The sequence below is a fragment of the Pelophylax lessonae genome, assembly GCF_965119305.1.
Source record: "Pelophylax lessonae genome assembly, chromosome: 6".
NCBI lineage: Eukaryota > Metazoa > Chordata > Amphibia > Anura > Ranidae > Pelophylax > Pelophylax lessonae.
The window spans coordinates 97,059,734-97,082,155 of NC_138773.1; the positions used below are offsets into that span (position 1 = coordinate 97,059,734).

The 22,422-nt window shown below is 46.2% G+C and overlaps 1 protein-coding gene across 1 annotated transcript in view; it reads left to right on the top strand.

The window, feature by feature from the left end:
• Positions 1 to 4,744: 4,744 nt before the first annotated feature.
• The window catches only part of LOC309557686 (uncharacterized protein), a gene marked incomplete at its 3' end in the record, with an annotated part of 52,088 nt that continues 34,410 nt past the window's right edge, over positions 4,745 to 22,422 (top strand). The window contains exon 1 of the mRNA XM_082260466.1: positions 4,745 to 4,945. Within this exon, the coding sequence (XP_082116592.1) occupies positions 4,861 to 4,945 (85 nt within the window). The 5' untranslated portion in view covers positions 4,745 to 4,860. The remainder of the gene's footprint in view (positions 4,946 to 22,422) is intronic.

Genomic DNA, 22,422 nt, shown 5'->3' on the forward strand with positions numbered 1-22,422 from the left:
AGAATCGGATTGCATGGTGGTACACACTAGTGCGATCCGATTCTGTGCGAACTTTCAGATCGCACTGAGATATGCAATCTTATCTGGAGGTGTCGTTAACTTTTAATTGACACCCCCTGCGTATCGCATATGGCAGTGTGAACTGCCAGGGGTGCGGATGTGATACGGGAACAAGCTGTATATTCGCAGCGTTCCCGCATCGCAGAAGTGTGAACCGGCACTAAGCCTAACTGAGACTATATACAAAGTAACAATCCATAAAAAAATACAAATTGTTCACAATCGCTGTTCATACAATTGTGCTACCATGCAAAAAAAACGGATGATCATTCATTAATATCCCAGGATAATCTGTATAAGTGTATGTATTTGGAAGTAATGACAGTGCAGCTGTATATATGGGTATATATGTTCACTTCTGGTGGTATTATCACTATTTAGTATAACTCTTTGTATGTTAAAGCGGAGTTCCACCCAAAAGTGAAACTTCTGCTTTAAGTACTCCTTACATGCCATATTTGGCATGTCATTTTTTTGGGGGGGAGCGGGTACCTAGTTTTGACAGGTACCTGCTCCCATTTCCACTCGGAGGGCCGCAGCGTTTTGAGCGGAAGTTTTCCTCTCCCTCCCTGCAATCCTCTGGGACACGTCAGAGGTCCCAGAAGATTGCCCGGTCATTCAAGATGCGCAGCGTGACTCGCGCATTTTCAGTGTGCACCCAGCTGTCACAGCCAGGTGCCCACATTAGTGATGTCGGCGCCACCGAGAGGATCGAGGCTTCGGACAGCCACATTGCTGGATCGTGGGACAGGTGAGCGTGTGTTTATTAAAAGTCAGAAGCTACACTTTTTGTACTGTACATATAACTAGTAGCGTTATTTTATTTATTATAATACTTTACCGGGACTGTACGCATGTGCACCACTGTAAAGACTGAGCCCCAGCGCTAGCCAGCTGAAATGCTAGGGCCAAAGACTGCTCATTCAGAGAGCTTCTTTACAAGAACTTTGCCTGTTGTCCATAGTAAGAGGTACCTTTTTAGGAAGTTTTAAATTTCATCGCTGCCGAGAGCCTGGGCTAGCGCCTCTCTCCCCTTCCACTCCACAGCCCAGCACTCCAGTGAGTGAGGGGCATTAGACAGAGCAGAGAGCCGGTGACTGATAGTCACCGGCTCTCTACTCACGGAGCACTGAGAACTGAGCAATTAGCAGTGTTTGTAGCCAGTGGGGGACAGATGCTGCATTCACCTAGGTAAGTATGATTCCAAAAAAAAGCAAAACCATACTTCTTTTTTAAAGACTTTTCTCAAAAGGTGGACTGTGCCTTTAATTTCATGTTTCAGCTAGGGGGTAGTGATTAGGGTAAAAATAGGGTGGATTCTGGCAGATGCAGGGTGTATGATGGTGCGATTCTGGAAGAAACGTGGTGTATGAGGGGATTCTGGAGGATGCAGGTTAGAGGATGGTGGGATTCTGGAAGAAACATGGTGGATGAAGGTCATTCTGGAGGATGCAGGGTGTATGATGGTGGAATTCTGGAAAAAACATGGTGGATGAGGAGATTCTGGAGGATGCATCGTGTACAATGGTGGGATTCTGGAGAATGCAGTGTGTAAAGGGGGAACGGTTCCAGAGGATGCGTAGTATATGAGGGTATTCTGGAGGGTCCAGCATGAACAGTGTGGAACTCTGAAGATTGTGGGGTGTATGGTGGAAAATTCTGAAGAATGCAGAGTGTATGGTAGGGCTGCAGGAGAGGGCAGGTTGAATGGGGGAGGGGGGGCACTAGAAAGAAAACATGACGACTGCCCATTATTTATTGGGGTGGCGCTTATGCAGTTAAAAATCTGGCCTATCTTATATTAGTGTGGTACCTGTGTAGTTGCTGCCTTTTGTTATTTGCCCAGGAAAAAGAAGAGAAAGGGTGAGGGACAAACACACCAGAAGGACGTATATCAGACCCAGCCAGTCATCAGTGAGCCAAGATTGCATTAGATGTAATGTATGTCCTTGTATAAATTCATATAATGCAGGGTGTATGGGAGGATTATGGAAGAGGCAGGGGGTATCAGGAAATCTTCTGGAGGGTACAAGGTATATGTGGGATGCTATATGATGCAGAGTTTATGTGGAGATTCTAGACAGTGCAGGGTTTATCGTGTGTGGGGGGGGGGGGGGTGGAATATGTAGGGTGTATGGGGTTGTTCTGGAGGGAGCAGGGTGTGCGAAGAACACCAGAGAGAAAAAAGGGAGGAGAGCCTATTTATATTCTGTATGAATAAAGAATATTCAACCTGGAGAGAAAATAGCCTTTTGGCCCCATTCGCATGAAATTTTACAGGATGATTAGCGCCACAAATTTTTTATTCATGTGTAGCACCCTCTAGTGTGCTATTAGTGTGAGTGTAGGCAAATTTATGTTCTGACTCACAGTTAACTTGTGAGTCAAAATTGGGTCAAAGGTTTACTGTAGGTCAGGCTGGATGACTCATACAGGCAGGTCTTTGGTGCTTCTACCTGGTTCTAGAAGTTTGGAGAAATTTCTAGAAGTTAGTGGGCAGTAGGCAGGAGGGTTGATCTGCATACTTAGGAGAACTTGGCCAATCCCCAGGCAGTGGGCCTGGCAGTGTGGCTAAACCAGCCCTTACATATGGACAAGTTAGGCCTAGCAGGGTTGTCAGGTGGAAGATGGAGTGCTGAGCCCCCCCGTGCTGGGGGTAACTCTGCCTCGGGCTGGCTTGGGAGGATCCTGACAGCATTACGGTTTGAAAGGAATCTTACCTAAGGAGCAGCAAGGAGAACAGTGTGAGTACATCAGAACACCTAGGGACTCACAGGGGGAGAGACGGTCACGTGTATCAAGCCTTTCTGGAAGACAGCATTGTGCCTAATATTTCCTTTCCCTTGCCCAGGGAGATCTTCAGCGCAGCCGGGTGGGACTCTGTATTATTTGGAAATATATTGGGGACAGTGGAAGAAGGAGAGGATCGGAGAACACAGGATCACACAGCCTTTTTACACAACGCAGGAGATTAACCCCTTAGGTTCCACAGTGGGTATAACAGGCATGCTTTACTGCTTATACAGACTTATTTTATTGTTGTGGGTTTAGTAACATTTTAAGCTTAAGGCAGCCCTTTGAAATGAATGGGCTGCTCTACACACAAAGCGAGGAAATGCACACTTGGATTATGTACACAAAGCCTCAGTGATAATAGTAAACAGGACAAATTACAACTCCAAGACAGTGTGAATCTCTATAGGGGGGACATGACAGCAAAAAACAAAACCTTATAGGTGTTCTTATCTCACTCTGCTCTATCCAAAACCAAAAAAACAAAGGTTTTTCCTTTAGTTGTTCAGTAAATAAAGGTCTGATGCACACTACAATTTTTCTAAATGGCTTTCTTTTGGCAGCCTTAAAAACGCACCTAAAGTTGCTTTTTTTCAAACGCAGTTAGGTGTTTTAGACACATTCAGGTGCATCAAAAGAAAAGTATGGGTTTAAATGTTTTTTCCACTTTTATGCTTACCTAGGTGGATGCAGCATCTGTCCCCCGGAACCTCTACACTGAGAACCAAATGATCGAACACCGCCGATTGCTTGGTTCTCACAGCTCTGTCAACTGTCAGTCAGCAGATCTCTGCTCTGCCCCCTCCTCGCTCACTGGAGCGCTGGGCTGGGGAGGGGGCGGGAAGCTGCCAGCTCAGGCTCCCCATGGCTCACTGAGAGGCTGAGTTGGATCTCGGTCCAGGCACCTGGCGGATCCCAACTTCCATTGTCGCGATGACGCGGTGCCTGGACTGACTTCTGTGATGTCAGCAGGATGCTTATTTCAGACCGCTCTCCGCTGAAAACGGGTCAAAACAAACTGCACTCCTGTAAACCAGCTTTGACTGTATATCTCCTTTAAGCATTTTGGCATTGGGTTTTACATTTTTGCCTCTATGTTCCCCTGCCTCTAAACGCTTGTAAACGCCTATGTGTGCATGGAAACATAGGGTAACACAGGGGGTAGAAAAAAAAAAAAGTAAAACTCCCTAAAAAGCGGCATTTGTGATGCCTAGTGTGCATGGAGCCCAAGTGAACCTCTTGCATGCTTGCCCATCCAATTGCCCTATGGTGTCCTGCATTGAGAATTATTCATCTACATCTCCGGCCCTTCTCTTCTTCATTTCTTGGCAAAAAATATGACTTTGGAAATATGAATTATTAGGTGCCTGTGAACCCATACTCTAATGCTGGCCATAAGATATACGAAAAATCGTTTAAACTCATTATCGAAAAACGAACACTCGGCTGTGAGAGCAGACGATCGTGCCATCATGTAATGATCGGTAAATTTTTCAATGGATATAAATCAATCCGTTTTTTGTTTGTTTATTCACATATACCTAGTTCAAACAGTTTGGGCAAGAAATACATTATCCTTTCAATTTATCGTTCATTCGGCAGAAAATTTTCCAAACTTGTCCTTGGGTTTTTTAGCTCAAAAACGTCACAACCAATTTGTGCCCATTAACTGGCCGAAAAATGAACCAACTGTCCAAATGACTGAATTTCGGCTGATTTTTCGTATAGTGTATGTCCACCATAAGAAAACCTTTTGTTTAACAGTTCCTCATTCCAGGCTCGTTCTCCTAAACACTGCCGTGATCAAACAGGTTGAAGTGCTAACAGATTGTTGTCTTTTCTATGCATTGTTACTGTGGTGACAGCAGCTTAGCAGGTGGGCGGTGGAGGTTGCCGGCTTGTAATTTTAGAATCAGGTCTTCTAGTCTAGCTACTTTTTAGACTTTTCAAGGACTTGATTCCTGCAACAGTCATTGTACACATAGCATTGGTTTTCCAGCAGCAACAATGAACAGTTTTGGCTTCATTTTGGTATTGCTGACCATGTTGACAGTCTGGGCACAGGATCACCTACCTCCAGGAGTTGAGCGACGTAAGTTGTACATTTTGTTTTATACACATTTTTGGCTAAGGGTTTAAAGGGTTAGACTATAAATCCTATGTTTTAGGTGTAAGTGGACGTTGGAAGATTGTATCATCCACTGCCTTTTTTTTATTTCTGGGGCTCTGGTGACAAGATCTCAACTGCTGAGATTACAGTCACAAAAAAAAAAGGTAACAGCCCCGCCTTTAACTACGATCCAACAAGTTTTGGACCGGAAGGATTTGCCTCCTTAATGACCAGGCCCTATTTTGCGATTCAGCACTGCGTTACTTTTTTTTTTTTAAATTCTTTTTATTTCAATATGTGCATAAAAACGAACATTCCAAACGTCCTTTCAACAAAGGGACAAAACAATATAAAATAAAAAAATTATACAATATCCAAATAATTATCTGTTACTGTGTTACTTTAACCACTTTACCACCGGAGGATTTTGCTGTCTTCCGTCCAGGCCACTTTTTGCGATTCGGCACTGTGCGACTTCAACTGACAATTGCGCGGTCGTGCGACGCCGTACCCAAACGAAATTTACGTCCTTTTTTTCCCACAAACAGAGCTTTCTTTTGGTGGTATTTGATCACCTGTGCGATTTTTACTTTTTGCGCTATAAACAAAAAGAGCGTTTATTTTGAAAAAATAACAATATTTTTAACATTTTTTTATATGAAATTCCCCCCAAAAAAGATGTAAAAACCAATTTTTTAAAAAATTTTTGGCCAATTTGTTTTCTGCTACCTATGTTTGGTAAAAAAAATCGCAATAAGCGTATTTTGATTGGTTTGCGCAAAAGTTATTGCGTTTACTAACAAAGGGAACTAAGGCGTAATGGCGGCGATCTGCGATTTTTTTTTTGCGGGACTGCGACATTGCGGCGGACAGATCGGACCCTTGACTGACATTTTTGACACTTTTGGGGGTACCAGTGACATTACTGCAGTAATCAGTGCTATATATATATGCACTGTTACTGTAAAAATGACACTGGCAGGGAAGGGGTTAATTTTATTGGAGAGGGAGGGGTTAATGTATGCCTGGTGCTTACTGACGTGTAGGGGGGGAGGTGACTGAGTGAGTCATGGACAGATCGGATGTCCAGCTATGCTGAACAGTCCGATCTGTCACTCCCTGTCACTATGGAGATCCGCCCGCTGTGTTTACACACAGCGGGCGGATCTCCAGACTCGATCCCCGACGATCGGGTAAGAGCAGCGGCGATCGCCGCTGCTCCTCCCCTGGCCCGACTCCCGCTGTGAATGAAAACAGCGGGAGCGAGCCTCCGGCAGCGCGCAAGCGCCGCCCAGAAGGGGGAGTGTCTGACGACGTTAATACTACGTCGTCAGACGATAACGAGCCACTCTGCCGCAGTAGTATTACTGTGAGCACACGTAAAGTGGTTAACGGACAATTGGGCGGTCGTGTGATGCTGTCCCCAAACAAAATTTACGTCTTTTTTTCCCCACAAATAGAGCTTTCTTTTGGTGGTATTTGATCACCTGCGCGATTTTTATTTTTTGCGCTATAAACACAAAAAGAGCAACAATTTTGAAAAAAAAAAAAAACAATATTTTTCACATTCTGCTATATGACAGTCTCAAAAAAAAAAAAGAATTAAAAATCAAAATGTTTTAACATTTTAGGCCAATTTGTTTTCTGCTACATATTTTTGGTAAAGAAAATCGCAATGAGCATATTTTGATTGGTTTGGGCAAAAGTTATCGCATCTACTAACTACGGGAAAGATTTATGTCATTTTTAATGTTTTTTTTTTTTTTTTACTAGTAATGGCGGCGATATGCGATTTTTTTTTGCGGGACTGCGACATTGCGGCGGACAGATCGGACACCTAACTGACATTTTTGACACTTTTGGAGGTACCAGTGACATGGTAACAGTGCTAAAAATATGCACTGTTACTGTAATAATGACACTAGCAGGGAAGGGGTTAACAGTATAGGTGATTAAGGGGTTAAATGTGACCCTAGGGGAGTGATTCTAACTGTATGGGGGTTGGGCTTCTGAGATGACCATAGAGACATGCGATCCTATATAGCAGGATCACGTGAGCTCTGTGATCATCCCAGGGAGAAGGACGGTCGGCTGTGTTTACAACAGCCGACCATCCTTCTCTCTCAGCAGGGAACGATCGAGAGTGTCAGGCGGCAATCAGAGCCATCTGACACACGCATCGGCTTCACTGCTGATGAGTGGGGGCGGGAGCGCACCCCAGGTGGCGTGCGCTCGCCCCCTAGCTCCTCCCAGGCAAATGATGTATGCATACGTGGTTTTGCCTGGGAGAGCCACTCTGCCGCCGTATATATACAGTATGCGGTCGGCAAGTGGTTAAGAGGGGTTTTTTCTCTCCTATCAGCAAAATTTCAGTCCATACAGATGCCTCTTACGTTCTCTGAGTTCTTAGATTCGCCTTTGCTGACATTCAATACAAGGGCGTTACCATGATGAATCTATAAACTGTGTAAGGCTTGGTTTACACTGCTGCAATGTGATTTTGATGCAATTTTTAGTGTGAATATGTAGTGCGAGTTTGATGCAACTTCGTATATTCTATGTGGCCAAAACACACTGTAAATCGCACCAAAGTAGCACAGGAACCTTTTTCCAAAGTCACACTATGCTGAGACTCATTAATGAGAATGAGCACCATTGAAAACAATGTGATTTCCATTTTAATGAAACTGTGTGACCCAAGTCGCATCAGAAGTCACACTAGTGTAAACCAGCACTAACATTACATAGGCTCTTCTATTGCTTTTTCTTCACTCTTCTTGATTCAATTAGTTATCATTTTAAAATCTTTGCTCAACCAGAATAAAACCTAAAGTTGATCTAAACCTGTCAATTTATAATGGATGTAAACCTAAATCTAACGTTTTTGCCTGGTAGGATATTTTGACAGAAGAGACCCTATCGGTCTCTTCTGTTATAAACCTTTCTCCTTGCCTGTCAATGTATGTGTACACTGAGCTACGCATGCATAGTTCAGCATACATTTACAGGATGGCTCTGTGTAGTAGTGATGTGACTTCCATATGTGTGCGCTGGAGTGACTTCTCCATGGCCTGCCCAATCTAGTGGCTGAAGAGTTGAAACCCTGAGCAAAGGCTGGGAGAAGATCAGGGCCGGAACAAGGGGTGGAACAAGGGGTGGGCAGGAGGGACAGTTGCCCTGGGGCGCAATGGTTTATTGCAGGGATGGGGGGGCACCTTGGCCCTAGGCCTAAGGGAAGGGAGGGTAGTTTGGCATCCTTGCCCTGGGCGCTGGATGACCTCTTCCCGGCACTGGTGAAGATGGAAGCGCTCATGACTGCCTGAAGCGCTGACAGCGCAGCACCAGAGGGGTTTGCTTGCCAGGTAGGTCTGCTGTAAAGTGTAAATAGGCTGTGCCTACATGGCTAAAAGCTCCTCATTTTTTTGCAGACGTTTAATTCTGCTTTAACTGTTTCCAAAAACAGGTACATTCAAGCTGTGTCTTGTGAGCTGCTACCTTTATAAACACCAAAAAAATCTAAACTCTAAAAAATATATATGGATACACAAAAGAAATTATTTTGTGTACAATTATAAAGCAGCTTCTACCTCCCACACACTCACGTAAATCAGTATACAAAGGGTGCTTTTTTTTACATACAAACCTCACACCATAATTAGAACCATAAAAAAAAAAACAAATAAATAATTAACACAATAAATAAACATTCAAAATGTCCCTCCACAGTCTTCATATAGTGCTCCATAGCTTAGTTACACCACTCTGTTACATAGTTACATAGTTAGTGAGGCTGAAAAAAGACACCAGTCCATCCAGTTCAACCTCTGTGTCCTTGTATCCTCCACACTTTTGTGAGTCCTCCACCAGTTGTGCTCTCACCTGAACTCCATGACCTTACATAACATGCAAGGTCATAGAGAGCAGTGGACTAATAATGTTATTTCCGTGATATGCCTGGTGGTCTTTGGTGGTAAAGTCCCACTATAGCCTCTGTTTATGATCCAGTTTTTCTTTTCAGAAAGTGTGTTGTCCCGTTAAAGCATTCTCCAGCTCTCGCCTCCACTCAGCAGTGTATGTATATATATATATATAAAGACAATACTAAAATAGCACTATGTGCCGGTTCACACTTCAGCGATGCCAGACATCACATTTTATTCAGAGTGCACTGCTCCTGAAATCACATTCGATGTTTGTGCGATGCAAATTCAGCCATACAAATTGTATGGCTGAATTCGCATCTGAAATGGACTGAACTCACACAGGACCCTTTTTTGGGTCCGCAGCAGAATTGGATCGCATGGGTGTTCACACCCATGCGATCCGATTCATGTGCGAACTGTAAGTTCCAACTGCAATATGCAAGCTGATCTGGGGTTGTCATTGCGAGTTCAATGCGATGCGGGAACCCACAGTGGATTTGCAGGGTTCCCGCATCGCAGAAGTGTGAACCGGCACTATATCCTTTTCAGATTTTATTGACGACTCTCTATTGTGCAAAATAACATTTACATTACACGAGTGCTACATTGCATCAAACATACCCAACATTAAAACTATATATATAATCCTCCTTTTGGATCCCTCTTCTATATGTTTTTACCGTTCCTCAGTACTATCCTGAGCATTGTGACGTCATCCAACAAGCCTACGCGTTTGGTCACCGGGTCACGTGACTTCATTAGGGTGATTAATCCATTTCATGTCTTCATACTCTGGCCTTCAATACTGTTGTCTTTGTCTTTTCCATTCTCTGCAACTAATTATAACTTTCCCAGCAACTACAGTGGGTACGGAAAGTATTCAGACCCCCTTAAATTTTTCACTCTTTGTTATATTGCAGCCATTTGCTAAAATCATTTAAGTTCATTCTTCTTCCTCATGAATGTACACATAGCACCCCATACTGACAGAAAAACACAGAATTGTTGACATTGTTGCAGATTTATTAAAAAAGAAAAACTGAAATATCACATGGTCCTAAGTATTCAGACCCTTTGCTGTGACACTCATATATTTAACTCAGGTGCTTTCCATTTCTTCTGATCATCCTTGAGATGGTTCTACACCTTCATTTGAGTCCAGCTGTGTTTGATTATACTGATTGGACTTGATTAGGAAAGCCACACACCTGTCTATATAAGACCTTCCAGATCACAATGCATGTCAGAGCAAATGAGAATCATGAGGTCAAAGGAACTGCCTGAAGAGCTCAGAGACAGAATTGCGGCAAGGCACAGATCTGGCCAAGGTTACAAAAAGATTTCTGCTGCACTTAAGGTTCCTAAGAGCACAGTGGCCTCCATAATCCTCAAATGGAAGACGTTTGGGACAACCAGAACCCTTCCTAGAGCTGGCCGTCCAGCCAAACTGAGCTATCGGGGGAGAAGAGCCTTGGTGAGAGAGGTAAAGAAGAACCCAAAGATCACTGTGGCTGAGCTCCAGAGATGCAGTCAAGAGATGGGAGAAAGTTGTAGAAAGTCAACCATCACTGCAGCCCTCCACCAGCCGGGGCTTTATGGCAGAGTGGCCCGACGGAAGCCTCTCCTCAGTGTAAGACACATGAAAGCCCACATGGAGTTTGCTAAAAAACACCTGAAGGACTCCAAGATGGTGAGAAATAAGATTCTCTGGTCTGATGAGACCAAAATAGAACTTTTTGGCCTTAATTCTAAGCGGTATGTGTGGAGAAAACCAGGCACTGCTCATCACCTGTCCAATACAGTCCCAACAGTGAAGCATGGTGGTGGCAGCATCATGCTGTGGGGGTGTTTTTCAGCTGCAGGGACAGGACGACTGGTTGCAATCGAGGGAAAGATGAATGCGGCCAAATACAGGGATATCCTGGACAAAAACCTTCTCCAGAGTGCTCTGGACCTCAGACTGGGCCGAAGGTTTACCTTCCAACAAGACAATGACCCTAAGCACACAGCTAAAATAACGAAGGAGTGGCTTCACAACAACTCCGTGACTGTTCTTGAATGGCCCAGCCAGAGCCCTGACTTAAACCCAATTGAGCATCTCTGGAGAGACCTAAAAATGGCTGTCCACCAACGTTTACCATCCAACCTGACAGAACTGGAGAGGATCTGCAAGGAGGAATGGCAGAGGATCCCCAAATCCAGGTGTGAAAGACTTGTTGCATCTTTCCCAAAAAGACTCCTGGCTGTATTAGATCAAAAGGGGGCTTCTACTAAATACTGAGCAAAGGGTCTGAATACTTAGGACCATGTGATATTTCAGTTTTTCTTTTTTAATAAATCTGCAACAATGTCAACAATTCTGTGTTTTCTGTCAGTATGGGGTGCTATGTGTACATTCATGAGGAAGAAGAATGAACTTAAATGATTTTAGCAAATGGCTGCAATATAACAAAGAGTGAAAAATTTAAGGGGGTCTGAATACTTTCCGTACCCACTGTATGTATTTAGGATGAAATCACAACATTTCTCTGCAGCTCTGTTTAGGGTCCTTTCACACCTGTCCGTTCTGCCGACGGACCCTGTTCTGCTCAGCGGGGGATCGATCTGTTGAGTAGGCAGATGACAGCTCCGTCTCCGCTCTGTGTGCAGAGATGGAGCTGTCAGAGCCCCACTCTTCTCTATGGGGGAATCGGATGAGAATGGACTGCCTGTCCGTTCTCATCTGATCTCATCTGATCCGCCAGACGGATGGAAAATAGGGTTTGACGGACAGGATCAGATCGGATGGCAGCGGGTGTCAGTGGAGATGTCTCCGCTGACATCCGCTGCCCCATAGGGATGCATGGGGCATCCAATCAGGTCCCCCTGAAAAACTGACAGGCGGATCAGATCGGACCATATGTGTGAAAGGGGCCTTATACTTACCTGCTTTGTGCAAGGATATTGCACAAAGTAGCTCCTTACCTCCTCTTCTGGGGTCTCCGGTTGGTGCTCTCTACTCCTCCTCTTCTGAATGGAGTCTGAGGAAGAACTGGCTGGTATCTGAGTGGAGTGATCTTTGCTCTTGGCTTTGAGCATCTTATTGTCATTGCAGCGCTGCTGAATGTGTTTTTTCTGCAACACTATGTGAGTGCATTTTTAATTATCATTCAATAAATAGCAAACAGAGAACACAATATGGTTTGTTTTTATTCTGAGAGCATAATTGTGGGATCCAATTAACCCCTTAAGCTCTGGACGATTTTACCCCCTGCACACACAAATTAAATTCATATCATTTTTTTTTCACACACCTTTCTTTTGATGGTATTTGATTACCACTGGGTTTTTTATTTTTTATTATAGACCTGAAACAAGACCAAAAATTTCAAAGAAAGAACAATATTTTTTACTTTCTGCTATAAAACATATTCAAGAAAAATGGGTCAAAATGTATCCTACTACATGTCAATGATGCATTTTACTCCGCCCGCCGGGATATGACTAAGCCCTGGTGGGCAAAGCAAAACGCAATAGGAGCCATTGCTTAGCGGAGACCCGCAGACTGAAGCTGTATCTGACTTTTGCATTACACAGGCTGGCTGGGTTGAGCGGCGATCCCTAAACAGACACAAGGTTGCTCTCTGGATGTGGATACTGCCAGCACCCCTTAAAACCTGAGGATCTTAGGAAGAGGTTTATTCCTGCTTGGAGTGGCGCCACGAGCTATGTTAAAAATTACCCTATTTTTTTTTAAATGGTACATTTTCTCAGTTTAAACATTTGGTATTCTACTTTCTATTGTGAATAATACATGGGTTTATGAGATTTGCAAATCATTGCATTCTGTTTTTATGTAGATTTTACACAGCGTCTCAACTTTTTTGGAATTGGGGTTGTACAAAATGCACCACAAACGCACGGCAAATGCATGTAAATGCACATGCAGAACTGCACACAGAATATGCTGATTGCGGTGTGAATGAGCCCTAAGGGCCCTTTATACACGTAAAATGTATCAGCTATATTTTTGTCACACTATACTCTATGCTCTACCCTTGTTTAGGCTAAAGACTGGTTCACAGAACTTTAATCTGCATTTCTATTCAACTCTCTCTCTCTAAAGTGGGGTACATGCTATAAGAAAATTGGGTGAACGATCGTCTGTTTACTATGTTTCAGTTAAGAATGGACAGAGTCAGTGATCGGTATGGATCACTGACTTTCTATTCAGAAAAGACAGGGATTGGTAAATGAGTAAATGACACATTTACCGACCCCTTCTCTGCTCTCCATCCTGACGGATTCAACTCAGCAGCTGGCAGGAGAGGGGGGGGGGGGGCCTGGCAGAGCTGCCAGTGATGGGGGGGAGAAGAGAACATTGGGGGGCAATAGGGGGGGCTGGCAGAGCTGCCAGTGATGGGGGGGGGGGCAGAAGAGAACATAGGGGGGCCAGGAAGAAATGCAGGGGGGCTGGAGAGCACACAGGGGGCAGCAGAGAGAAGCTGGATAGGAGGAGCAGTGGAGCAAGCTGCATACAGAGAAACAGGTCTCTCCATTTTGCAGCCACTGAATTAAATTAGTATTAAATTAGGCCTCTAGACTAATAAACATATAATATTAAAGAGGAAGAAGCCTCAAAAGATTAATCACGGAGTGCTATATATTAAAAGATGACTTTGTTGTAGAAAAATGCAAACACTATAAAAAAATATGAAAATACACCTTCACCAATTACAGTATTTCATAAAATTTACAACGTTGTCATAGGGGACAGGTAGTTGCTTCACACACTCCTCCATTCAAGCATGCATCTATCTAATAAGGGCGTATAAGGCAATATATATATGTGTGGACAATACTAAATAAGCCCAAAAGTAGTTAAATGATACAAACAGTAAGGTCAGATTCCATGAAAATGAACTGTGTTACTGATCAGGGCAATAATGAAAATAGATTGTCATATATGCTGAGGGATCAAGATAGGAGAGAGGGATTGATAGATGGTGTAGATGTCAGCGAAAATTGCAGCTAGTGGACTGACACAATGACTGCAGATCAGTATGAAGTGTATGGTACCTCCAAACTGCCTGGTAACTGGCTGTAGACTTGAATAAAACTGCCGGTATTTATGTAGATGAAGCAGTATAGCCAACATGAAAGCCAGCACTTCATTGAAACCGTCAGTGTTCAGTACTTGTAACCTGTCCTGCCAGATCAAGGAGATAAAGCCCGGCTGGGGCTGATCGTTTGCTCGAACAGTAAAATCACACACACACACACTACCTGCGAAGTCTACTGTGAAGTTATTGTGTCAATCCACCAGCTGTAATATATGGCGATCTATTTTCATTATTGCCCTGATCACACAGTTAATTTTCCATGGAATCGGACCTTACTGTTTGTATCATTTAATTACTCTCGGGCTTATCTAGAATTATTCACACATATATATATTGCCTTATACGCCCTTATTAGATAGATGCATGCTTGAATGGAGGAGTGTGTGAAGCAACTACCTGTCCACTATGACAACGTTGTCAGTTTTATGAAATCATTGGTGAAAGTGTATTTTCATATATTTTTAAAGTGTTTGCATTTTTCTACAATAAAGTAATTTTTTAATATATAGCACTCCGTGATGAATCTCTTGAGGCTTCTTCCTCTTTAATATTATATGTTTATTAGTCTAGAGGCCACCCTCATAATACTAAATCAATTCAATTTTTAAAATGAGGGACTTTTTTCCTAAATAATGGCAGGATTTATTTAGAGAAGGTTTATCCTTCCTACGGCTACACAATTGTTAGTGGTTGAGCTGCATCTTTTTATAGTATTTAGATGCTCTATATAACAGCTTTTAAATTTTGTAAAGCCAGTATACACAAAAGTAGAGGTAGAAAAAGCACTTGTGGGTTTAATCAATAATTTCTGTTCATATCACTTCCTGATGATCAGCATAATTGGGGCATGGTAGGGATAGGTCTTCTGCCTACATACTCAAGGGTACTCAAAGGTGTTCTTTTGCATCTCAGAAAGTTGGGAGGTATGGTCACCAGCAAGGCCATACTGGGCAAGGATGCTGCCCAGGGTGGCCATTTTTTTTTGTATGACAGGCAGAGCGGCCAGCTCAGTAACGCTGAGCCTGTGATTTTAGCAAACTCAGCATTACTGAGCTTCCCTGAGAATGGAGTGTCTGGTATGGACACTCCAGCTTCAGTGCCATCCCACCCAGCTTCACTGGCATGGCCCTGGTCACCAGTACTTCTCAATACAAATCAAAAAATATGTTTCTCTTACGTCCTCCGACAGTCGCCGCCTCTTCATATTCGTCACATATGGGGTATTAGACTTTGCTCCGAAGGAGTAGCTAGGCAACAGAATATGTTAACAATAAAGCTTTTAACATATCCCACCCTCAAGGGGTGGTCCCCTCAGTCAATACCCTCCTACTTCCTGCAACCATATCTCAGTTTTAATGTCTAGCTTGTCAGGAGTGGCTGGCTTTTTCTGTGCTGGGGCTTTCTGCCCCAGACTCTTTCTTCTTTTTAAAATTTTGTTTGAGTTTTCTCTCTACCTTTACTTAGCTGTTATTTTTGTCAGCATTAGTTAGTTCTTCGGATGAAGAGGATCATGCAGACTGGGTCTCGGGCTGATCCCCCTGATCGCAGGTCGTGGGTCAGTGGCTTCCCAGTCTGCCATCGAGCGTTCAGCCAGGTAACGCTCCTGGCACAGTGAACGACCCATCCCTGTTCGGTGCAGGGATGATTGGTGAGGTGGCTACCTCACTGGACGCTGTGCGGTTTCTTAACCCCCATTTTGTGCGTCTTGAATGCGACTCTCCCTGCCTCATGTGCAGCGGCTTGTTCGCCTGTGCGGGTCCCCCACGCCATGTGAGGTAAGTGTATTTATGTGGGGACCTGTCTGTCTGGGGGGGTGTCAGTCTGGGACTGTGTAACCTGCCTTTAATCACACTGCTTGTCTCCCTATCTCTCGGCTGCATGCTGTGGGCTGCAAGGGGGGGGGGGGAGATGTGTGACACTGTCTGTGTCAGGCTGATCAGTGTGTGAAGCTGTGTGCTGTGGGGCATGTTTTTTGGCATGTTTGGGCACTATACAGCGATCGCTGCGGCGATCTGACATGTATTCTGATACTGGAATGTAATGTGTGTTTTTTACTGCACTGTGGAGCGGCGGTTTCGGCGCCAAACGGCGCCATTTTGCCTACACCCGCTCCGGCCGCATGTTTTACATGCATGGCGGCCATTTTCTTGTAGCCTCCATAGGCTTACATAGAGCGCCCTGGCAGCATCACTTCCTCTTTCCAGGAACACCGATCGAGGCAGCAGCAGCGGCGAGGGTCTCCTCAGGTTTTACCCTTCTGTTCTTGCTATCCATTGCCTGTGTTCAGTTTGCATATTCCCTGTGGGGGTCTTATTGTGCTTGAGTGTGGTGCGGTGGGCTGCGCTTGCCGCGCTTGCTTAAAAGGGGCAGTTAACCCTTTGTTGTCTGGCATTACAGGGGCAATGGATTCTCAGGAGGGAAAATTTCCTACAGCCTTGGTGGAAAGCCAGGGGACCGCTGTCTCCCCCCCAGGGGGGGATTTGGCCACTATTGTGGCTGGCCTTGCTGCTCAGGTGCAGATGCTGGTGGCTGCTCAATCTACTAAAAGGCCCAGAGTTGCTCTTTCCTCTGATTCTGAGGGTGAAGGTGATAGGGCTGTTATGGCGGGGGCCTCCTTATCGGGGTCCCGCTCCTCTCTTGATCTAATAGGGTCTGAGGTGGAGGCTGAAGTTGAGGGGGTTGATAATTCTCCCCCTGGCTCGCCTGAAGAGCTTGCAATCATGGATGAGTTGATTGCTTCCATAAAGCAAACGCTGCGTTTGCAGGATGAGGTGTGTCCCCCCGCCGCCTTGGCGGCTTATGGGACGCAGAGAAAACGCAGGACGCCGCAGGTTTTTCCCTGCAATGATGATTTTCAGCGCGCTGTTAAGGAACAATGGCGCAATCTACGCAAACCTTTTGCTGTACCAAGTAGATTCAAGCTGCGTTATCCTTTTTCACCTTCCACTGATGAAAGGTGGTGTGTGCCACCCCCGGTGGATCACGCAATTGCGGTTTTAAACAAAGCCACTGCGATTCCTGCAGAGGATTCCCCTGTGTTCAGTGACGCCACGGATAGGAGACTGGAGTCTCTTACCCGTCATACTTATTCTGTTACGGGCTCTATGCTTAAGGCTCTGTTTGCTTCTCTCATGGCGGCCCAGGCGATCGCAAGTTGGACGCAGATGCTTAGGCGCGTCCTAGTGGCCGATTCGGCCTCACCGGCGACCCTGGATATGGTGGATCAAATCCACCAGGGTGTCATGTATCTGTGTGATGCGGACCTGGACCTGGTTCCGTTGGCTGCACGTGTGCACAGTGTGGCGGTGTTGTCTCGCCGCCTGATTTGGTTAAAATGTTGGTCGGTGGACCAGTCTTCACGTAAGACCTTAGCCAATCTACCTTATGATGGGTCTCGCCTTTTTGGGGAGTCCCTGGATGTATTGACTAAGGGGATCACCGGGGGTAATTGCCCCATTTCCCCAAAGCTAAGGGGGCTTCTGGGAAGAAGCATGCTAATTTTCGGCCCCCTCAGGGGTCCTTTCGTGCCTTTCGGCCGCACTACAAGGGCAAGCCGTTCAAAGGTCAAGGCTCTCAGAAGAAGCCCTGGTCTGGTAAACAGAAGTCCGGCCAATCCGGATCTGCAGCCCATAACAGTGCGGCCTGAAGGGGCGCCCTCACCCAGTTTTGGGGTGGGGGGACGCTTGCTCGGTTTTCTTCAGCCCTGGTTGGCCCGTGTGCGGGACAGATGGGTTCAGGAAATCGTTTGATCTGGTTACAAGATCGAGTTTCTCTCTCGGCCGGAGAGCAGATTTTTTCCCTCAAATCTTCAACTGTCTCCAGAGCGTTTGCGGGACCTGCACCTGGCGGTGCGGGACCTGAGGGCTCAGGGAGTGGTGGTTCCGGTGCCTCATCGGGACAGATTTCGGGGGTTTTATTCCAATCTGTTCACCGTGCCCAGGAAGGAGGGCAAGGTTCGTCCAATTCTGGACTTGAAGGCTTTGAACCGCTCTGTGCGGGTTCGCAAGTTCCGCATGGAATCCCTGCGGTCGGTGGTGGCTGCCCTGGTTCCGGGGGAATTCATGGCCTCCATCGATTTGAAGGATGCGTACCTTCACATCCCCATTTTCGAAGGTCACCAGAGGTACCTTCGATTCGCCATTGCGGAGGATCACTACCAGTTCGTGGCGTTGCCTTTTGGTCTCGCCTCGGCTCCGTGGGTCTTCACCAAGGTGCTTGCACCGGTTCTGGCATTGTTGAGGGCCCAGGGCATTTCTGTCCTGGGGTATCTAGACGACATCCTGGTTCGGTCTGCGACCAGCCAGGGTCTGGAGAAGGACCTGTCTGTCACGATGCAAACTCTACAGGAGTTTGGTTGGACGATAAATTTTCCAAAGTCGACGCTGAGTCCGTCGGTTCGTCTTCCCTACCTGGGAATGATTCTGGACTCGGTACAAGCGAAGGTCTTCCTGCCGGAAGACAAACTCAGAACTCTTCAGGAGGAAGTCAGGTCCCTCAGGGACGTTCCGCACTCGTCTTTAAGGACGTGCATGAGATGTCTGGGATTGATGGTCTCGGCCTTCGAGGCGATTCCCTTCGCCCAGTTTCACACGCGGGGTCTCCAAGCGGAGATCCTGTCCAAGTGGGACGGGCGACCTCAATCTCTGGATCTTCAGGTCTCGTTGAGTCATCGCACCAGAAGAGACCTTCTGTGGTGGCTCCAGTCCCCGATGGTGTCCGGGGGCAAGTCGTTTCGTCCTATCTCGTGGACGGTGATCACCACGGATGCCAGCCTGTCGGGCTGGGGTGGTGTTCTGGGCGTTCTGTCTGCCCAGGGGACTTGGTCGGAGGCAGAGTCTTCCCTTCCGATCAACATTCTGGAATTACGTGCGATATATCTCTGTCTTCATCGCTGGACGGACCGGCTGCAGGGCTGCCCGGTTCGGGTGCAGACGGACAATGCCACGGCGGTGGCCTACATCAACCACCAAGGGGGCACCAGGAGTGCCCGGGCGGCTCGAGAAGTGGCCGACATTCTGTCTTGGGCCGAGACTCATGTCCCGGCGATAACGGCAGTTCACATTCCGGGGGTGGAGAACTGGCAGGCGGACTATCTGAGTCGCCAGACCCTGGATCAGGGTGAATGGTCTCTTCACCCGGCTGTCTTCCAGATGTTGTGCGCGAAGTGGGGTCTTCCAGATGTGGACCTGTTCGCGTCTCGTCTCAACAACAAGGTGAGAAGGTTCGTGGCAAGGACGCGCGACCCTCGGGCAGACGCGTCGGACGCGTTAGTGGCCCCGTGGCATCAGTACAGGCTGATGTACGCGTTCCCACCGATTCAGTTGCTGTCCAGGTTCCTTCGCAGGTTACTCTCGGAACGCAACACGGTGATTCTTGTGGCACCGGACTGGCCTCGCCGGTCCTGGTACGCTGACCTCGTGAATCTGGCGGTCGACGCCCCTTGGCGTCTACCTCTTCGAGACGATCTACTGTCTCAGGGACCGATTTACCATCCTGCTTTACAGTCGCTGGCTTTGACGGCCTGGCTGTTGAGACAGAGGTCCTGAAGGAGAAGGGTCTCTCTCCAGAGGTCGTTCATACTTTGATCAACGCGAGGAAGTCTTCCTCTGGGAAGGTTTATTACCGTACTTGGAAGGCCTATTTTGCCTGGTGTGAGTCCAGGGGGTTTTCACCCCGCACGTACTCGGTTTCCCGTGTGCTGTCTTTTCTTCAGACGGGTGTTGATCAGCGTTTGGCGCTGGCTACGATAAAGGGTCAGGTGTCTGCGCTGGCCGTTCTGTTTCAACGTCCCGTGGCTTCCAACTCCTTGGTTGGCACTTTTATTCAGGGTGTGCGGCATCTGGTTCCTCCTAGGAGGGATCCTTTGCCCCCTTGGGACTTGAATCTCGTTCTTTCTGTGTTACAACGTGCTCCTTTTGAACAGATCAGGGAGATCTCGTTGTCTATGTTGTCCAAAAAGGTCGCCTTTTTGGTGGCGATCACTTCGGCTCGCAGAGTGTCGGAGCTGGCGGCTTTGTCCTGCAAGTCTCCGTACCTGGTTATTCATTTGGATAAGGTGGTCTTGCGACCTAATCCTTCTTTTCTTCCGAAACGAGTTTCAGAATTCCATCTTAATGAGGATATTGTCTTGCCTTCGTTGTGCGCGAAGCCTAAACATCCAAAGGAGGTGAGATTGCATTCTCTGGATGTTGTTCGGGCGATAAGGGTTTACCTTAAATCGACTGAGTCTTTTCGTAAGACGGACTCCTTGTTTGTTCTTCCAGAGGGTCCTCGGAAGGGCATGGCGGCTTCGGCCTCTACCATCGCCAAATGGATCAGGCAGACCATTGAACAGGCCTATGCTTTGCAGGGTAAGGCTCCTCCTGTCCCTGTGAAGGCGCACTCTACTAGATCTTTGAGTACGTCTTGGGCCTGTCGTCATGGGGCTTCTGTAGCCCAGGTGTGTAAGGCGGCGACCTGGTCGACCGTGCACACTTTCACAAAATTCTACAAAGAAGATGTTCAGGCATCGGCGGATGCTTCCTTCGGCCGCAAGGTTCTTAGTGCGGCTGTTCCATAGGGTCCCTTGTTGGGGACTCCTGGCTGTTGGGATAGTTTTTTGTATCCCCTGGTTTTTTGTCTTTTCCTGGGTTGTTGCTCCTGTTGAGCACTTGTTTTTTACTGTTGCCCAGCTGGTTTCCTTCCTTTGGTAAGGTTCCTTTCTTTGATGCGGAGACTGCGTTGCCTTTTCGGCGCGGATGCGTTTCCCACCCCTCATGTTTGCACTGCTTTGGGACGTCCCCATATGTGACGAATATGAAGAGGCGGCGACTGTCGGAGGACGTAAGAGAAAACGGAATTTTTGTAAAATCTTACCTGTAAAATTCCTTTCTCTGATTCCTCCGACAGTCGCCGCCCCCGCCCCTCTTTTGGGGTTTGGTTGTATACTCTACTGCTATTCCACTAAAACTGAGATATGGTTGCAGGAAGTAGGAGGGTATTGACTGAGGGGACCACCCCTTGAGGGTGGGATATGTTAAAAGCTTTATTGTTAACATATTCTGTTGCCTAGCTACTCCTTCGGAGCAAAGTCTAATACCCCATATGTGACGAATATGAAGAGGCGGCGACTGTCGGAGGACTCAGAGAAAGGAATTTTACAGGTAAGATTTTACAAGAATTCCGTTTTTGTCTAAACTATTTAAAGCAGTTCTACAGTCAGTTCTACAAAAACTAAAAGTCAGCAGCTACAAAAACTGAGGCTGAAGAAGAAGGGATATTGCTTTGAAACAGGTTCCTATCTCCCAGTGCACTCCTAGCGGTGTCAGCCATCCTCTCCACCCCTGGTCAGGTTGTCTCTCTGCAGCAGCGGCTCCCTTCTGCCTGTGCTCTTCTCCCCCTGCTCACGACCGAAGCAGGGGAATTCCAAAGTGGCTCCAGAGGCAGCAGCTTTGACTTTTAGCACAAGTTCCCCTTTTGTGAGTGTATTTTTAAGTACTAATAAATATTGTTTACCTTGTTTACTACACTATAGAGGCTGTGCTTGTCTTTTCCCTTTTGTTTTCACAAAAACTGTAGCTGCTGACTTTTAATAAACAGACGCTCACCCATCCAGGGATCCAGCGCTGTTCTCACCCAAACTGGTTCTTCACCGGTCTTTGGGTCCCCGGCATCAGCATGTTAACTGTGCGCAGAGCCTTGCAGCTTTACAGCCGGCTGCCCACTGCACATGCACGAGCCATACTGTGCTGAATGGTCTTGCAGCCTTTCTAGAGCTGTGACATGTCCCACAAGGTTTCTGGCAGGGAGGGGGGAGGAGAACTTCCAGTAGATCTGCCGCGGTGATCTGATCGGAAGTGGGAGTGGGAGTGGGTACCTGTCAAAACCAGTTCATAACCAATAACCTCTAATTTATAATATATAATGACATTACACTTCCCAATTGTCGCAATTATTATTGCTAATAAGCCACAGTTAAAATTAGCCATAAAGTATACTGCTCATGTTTTTTTTCTAATCTTTATGTGAAGTCTTTATTTATGAATTAGTATAAATAGTGATTATCGATGTATCATTTCTGTATTACTGTGGACCCAACCCAACACTGATGCATTAAAATAATAACCCAGGGGAAAATATCAATAATATACAAAAGTAAGCATTGCTGTGTCATCTCTGCCAACTCCACCACCACACCCCTGCACATCCTGGCTCTCCTGAAATTGGCCTCTTACTGCAGTGCCAGGGGAGAGGTTTATACAAGAAATAGCATTGTTAACTAGAGGAATAAGTGAGTAAAATACACATGACTGTTCGGTAAATAGGTGTAAAAATGATTTCATTATATGGAAAAAAAGACGCATGTCCAGAACATAAAAAAAGAAAAGCGTACTTACAACTCTAAAACCACAGTTGATCTTAAAGAAGAACTAAAGGAGAAACGTTTTAGACAGGG